This window comes from Xenopus tropicalis, chromosome 9 (genome assembly GCF_000004195.4).
Source record: "Xenopus tropicalis strain Nigerian chromosome 9, UCB_Xtro_10.0, whole genome shotgun sequence".
In the NCBI taxonomy this organism is placed as follows: Eukaryota; Metazoa; Chordata; class Amphibia; order Anura; family Pipidae; genus Xenopus; species Xenopus tropicalis.
Genome location: NC_030685.2, coordinates 25,439,580 through 25,444,055, shown reverse-complemented (window position 1 = coordinate 25,444,055; position 4,476 = coordinate 25,439,580). Strand labels below are relative to the sequence as shown.

Here is a 4,476-nt window from a genome sequence, read left to right as displayed (position 1 = left end):
TTATCCCCTTCCTACATTAATGAATTGGTGTATATCCCAAAGACTGTTGGCTCTTTATATGTATGGAAATATATCAGATTCAACTGCTTTGTGTAGTTAAATTAATTTTGCAACACTGATCTCTAACCCCCAATCTGTCCCCAAAAACAGCAGTGCATGAATATAGAGGGCTTTTTATATAAGAACATCATACAATGTGTATCTTCCATATTTCTCTTGCCTAAATATAGGGCACCCGTATGCAGCTATCATCTCAGCTTCCCTCTAAACAACATATAGCATAGATCAGCACTGAAGGCTACAAGGGAATAAGAATAACAGCCATCTAGTGTAATAAAGTTAATAGAAATATACACCCATGTGTTCAAAATTCTGATGTTTTTATCACAGTGCTTGTGCTGCATAATCCTTTGTATAAAGATGGCTCTTATTCCCTTATAGCCTTCAGCGCTGGTCTATACTATATGTTGATTTGAGGAACTATGAATTGGATCGGCAAAGGGATTTATTATAGAGGCTTTACTTCTACTTTGATTGTTATGAATTATATTCCCCTCTGAATAAGTTTGGCTCACATGTTAAGGCCTAATCGGCAAATGTGCCACCTGCATGGTTGAGGTACTTCCTGGTATTTGTTTATTGCGCCACATTCATTTATCTGTAGAGTGCCAACATGTACCATCCATGGGTTTATATTGCACTGACACAATTATACATCACATTACAGAGATTGTCCATTATTCACATCAGTCCCTGCTTATATTCTAGGGCCCCTATCACATTCGTACACACTAGGGTCATCTTTATTACAAGTCAGTTAACCTGGCAGATATGTTTCCATATGTGTCCTGTTGCCTCCAACATAAAACCCTCTCTTAACCCTGCACTTCCTGTAGAGTGTGAGCTGGGACTTTGGGTCTCTTCCCTTTGCATCAGTGTAAATGTATTGGTATTTCTTTGTATTAATTGGAACCTACCCTGTAAGGAAACACAAAGATCACAGTCTTTAAAAATAGCATGTTTTATTTTCATATATTTACATTGTTCTTCTAGTGCCATACATAAAGTTAGGTTTAATAATTAGGCAAAAGGGGCATTTAGCCAGGTCCATCAGGATAGGGGCAGCCACCATAAACCATAACGTTTGAATGCAGCATTGCCCAGAAATGGCAGACCCTCATTTTTATCAGGTGGCATGGCTCTTCAGCAGATCCTGTCATTTCTCCCCATTTCTGGATTGGGTTGCACATAAGACGCCTGGTGGAGCTCGGCAGCAATGGCTTCTTCCTGGCCGTGGTTCCTCAGAGAGCTCAGTAGGGGGTTAAATGAGATTTCCTTTCCCTGCATCCGCTCCATCTCATACCTGGAAAATAAACAGCAAGAATTAGATATAAATGGTCATTAAGGGGAACTACTGTGAAAATGTAATATCAGCTTCAACTCTTTGTAATTAGAAACTGTATAAGTATAATTAATAAAATCATTTACAGTTTCTAACAAATTAAATTCCTCTTCTCTATCCCCATCTCAGCAGTCTGTCTCTTTCCATGCAGGAGCCAGAATCAGATTTTGATGGACATTTAGCTCTAATACATCATGGTACATGCTCCCTTTGCCTAGACAATGTATTAGAGCTGGCTATCGGAATAACCAAGACAAAGTTTTCCTATAGAGAGACAGATTGCAGAGAAAGAGAGAGTGAAGAGTAACTTGGTAATTTCCATGAGATAAAGCTTATATTACATTTCTATTTTTACAGTACTTCCCCTTTAATTATAACCCAGGTTGATCTAATAGAAAATATATTTTGAAAAACTTGAAATATATGAGAACAGCTCCTTCTTATCCCCGGTTCCTAGGAGAGCGCAGGGGAGAACTCAATGAGATTTCCTTTGACCGCAGTCGCTCCATCTCACTCCTGAGAAACAGAAACACAGCAGCAATTTCATCTAAACGCCCAGATACAAGTTGGTCCAATATGAAAATACATTTTGACTTGAAATATTGGGTGTGAAATGAAAGAGTTGGTTCTTACCTTGGTACTAGACCTTTTTTGGCTGACGCAGATGGAGACATTTGTGTAGTAATCTGCAACGTTTTTGCTGTGGAAACATTTGAAACTTTTAAAATGGTGCAATTATTTGTTTTTATTTAACATGTACATAACATTTACTAATGACTTTGAGTAACTGAACTTATAAAGGGTTTATCTGTAAGAACGTGGGCTCACCTGCAGGTACTGTTGTTCCACCATTAGGCTGTTCCTCCACAACTTGACGTCAGGGAATCCAATATCCATTTCGTACCAATGAGGCTTCTCATGTGTATCTGGGGCAGGCCCGGGGTGGCAATCTGTAGATTCTGGTAAATGCCACAGGGGGCTGTTTGGATCTCTTTGTACTTGAAATGCCGGGGTCTCTTTTTAATCTCAGTCCAGAACTCTGCCCCTTAAGGCTGACGTACAGATACTTTGGCGCCACCATTAGACTGTTCCTTCAGAAATTGATGACTTGGGGCATCTGATATTAACTTTAAGTCAATGGGGCTTCTGATTTGTATATGGACTGGCCCTCCACCCGCCCTTTCCAGTCATATATCTGCCCCTTGCAATTGCCTCTCACTCAGCGGAATAGTCGAATCCTTCAAATAACGCTTGTGCTTGTGCTGATATCGCTTCAGCTGGTGGCATTAATCCCCAGGCTTGGCATTCAGATTGCCTGGTACTCTCTGTAAGGCCACTGACATCTGGTTTAAATGGAGGCATCTGTTCTCTTTCAAGAAATTCTTCCCAATCAATATCCTGTAAAATAGGTGAAATTAAATAGCTACACACATGAAACATACAGATTACATACAAACACTGACAGATACAGGGGGTATAAGGGGTTTTGTTCATTAGAGATCCTACTATATTCCTGGCTTGATGCACAATAATTACAAAATAAACTTACTTCAAAGAATTCATGGGCTTTAACCTCTTCAGCACCAGTCTCGCTGGATCCGAGGCGATGACATGGATTTTTCTCCAGTAACTACAATAAAGGTAAAACCATTGTTAAATTGACAGAACCATCAGGCCCCATCCCAGTCCGACAGCCAAATCATCCACTTACTCTTAGTATTAGGCACTGAGCTTCCTCTGACAATTCCTCTGTCAGGGCAGGTTTGTCGTTCCTGATGCTCTCAAATAATTCCATGTCATCTTCTGCATCAAATGGGAACTGAAACATGAAATATTATTTCTTTATTAAACCAGTGTTCTAATTTAATATTATATATATATATATATATTTAATAATATAAGCATTTTAAATCCCATTTATAATTATAATGACAGTGATAGCTGATTTGTAGGCATTATGCTTACCTGGAACATGAGCATGACATATAACACAACCCCAAGGGCCCACCAGTCAACGGCCCTGCTGTATGCCATCTCATCAATGATCTCTGGGGCCATGTAGCAGTTTGTTCCGCACCGGGTCTTACTGCGATCTCCATTTCGGAAACCTTAAAGACAAAAAGACACTGTAAGATGATCTGTATCCCCTATCTGTGTGAGACTTCCCTCAGCTGCTTGCATACATACTGCTCATACACAGATAGATATATATAAAAATCATCCAAATCAACCCCAACTATTCCCTTATATGCTTTGCAATTATAACAAACTTTACCATCTTTGCTCAGGCCAAAATCCACAATTTTCAGATAGCCATGCACATCCACCATTAGATTTTCCAGTTTCAAGTCTCTGAATTTAAAGAAAAATGAAAATAGTAACCATTATAGCAATGGGAAGACAGATATTAAGACACAGATAAATTAGACTTTTCTTCATTTTATATTGGATAATGTGATTTGTACAGTGCTATAAGAGCCGTAACACTTACCTATGAACAATATTGTTCCGGTGCAATTCCTCCAGGCCGAGGACTACACAGGCAGTGTAAAACCTACATAAAGAGGAAAATAATTCAATGAGTGATTTGATTCAGGACATATATGTGAGTGCTAGCCAGACACCCCAATATTTCACATGGATCAACCCTGAATCCCATCCCATCCCACTTACATGGCTTTTGACTCCTCAAATGCTCCTTGATGCTCGAGCAGATGGCACAGATCACCTCCAGGGAGATATTCCATAACAAAAAAGAGGTGATTCTCACTCTGGAATGTGGCGTATAAGGAAACCAGGAATGGGTGCTCTGTGCTGGTAACCTTCTGAAGGATTCGCTTCTCCTTGAAAACACTGGGGGGAAAGAGTATAAAACTGTCACTACATGCAGCCTGCATGGGGAACACTAAAAGATCATTAAAAGATCATTAATCACTTTTTCTTTAAAGTAGCAATAAACTTTTATCATACTGACAATACTTTGCCATTTTATGTGCAGAGACAGCAAAAGCAAATCATTATAAATATACCTGTATATGACTAAATTAAAGCTAGGAGATTGCAGAGAAACAGCT

The 4,476-nt window shown here is 39.3% G+C and overlaps 2 protein-coding genes across 2 annotated transcripts; both read right to left on the bottom strand.

The window, feature by feature from the left end:
* Positions 1 to 1,757: 1,757 nt before the first annotated feature.
* LOC116407842 (serine/threonine-protein kinase N1-like) lies at positions 1,758 to 3,511 on the bottom strand (the record flags this gene model as incomplete). Its single annotated transcript, XM_031893897.1, has 4 exons — positions 1,758 to 2,800; positions 2,952 to 3,032; positions 3,114 to 3,221; positions 3,368 to 3,511. Coding segments are annotated over 4 exons (516 nt in total), but the record flags the coding sequence as incomplete, so codon positions are not given.
* LOC116407841 (serine/threonine-protein kinase N1-like) lies at positions 3,418 to 4,476 on the bottom strand. Its single transcript, XM_031893896.1, has 2 exons — positions 4,076 to 4,476; positions 3,418 to 3,956 (listed from the first exon to the last, which is right to left on the bottom strand). Exons 1-2 carry the CDS (start codon positions 4,297 to 4,299, stop codon positions 3,890 to 3,892), a joined length of 291 nt encoding a protein of 96 aa, XP_031749756.1. The 5' UTR covers positions 4,300 to 4,476; the 3' UTR covers positions 3,418 to 3,889.

Bases quoted from the DNA above. Each gene is read 5' to 3' on its own strand.
- LOC116407841 (XM_031893896.1), bottom strand. From the start codon at position 4,299: ATGCAGGCTGCATGTAGTGACAGTTTTATACTCTTTCCCCCCAGTGTT. The intron at 3,957-4,075 runs GTAAGTGGGATG...CTCTTTATGTAG, and splicing joins TTTGAGGAGTCAAAAGCCAT to GTTTTACACTGCCTGTGTAG.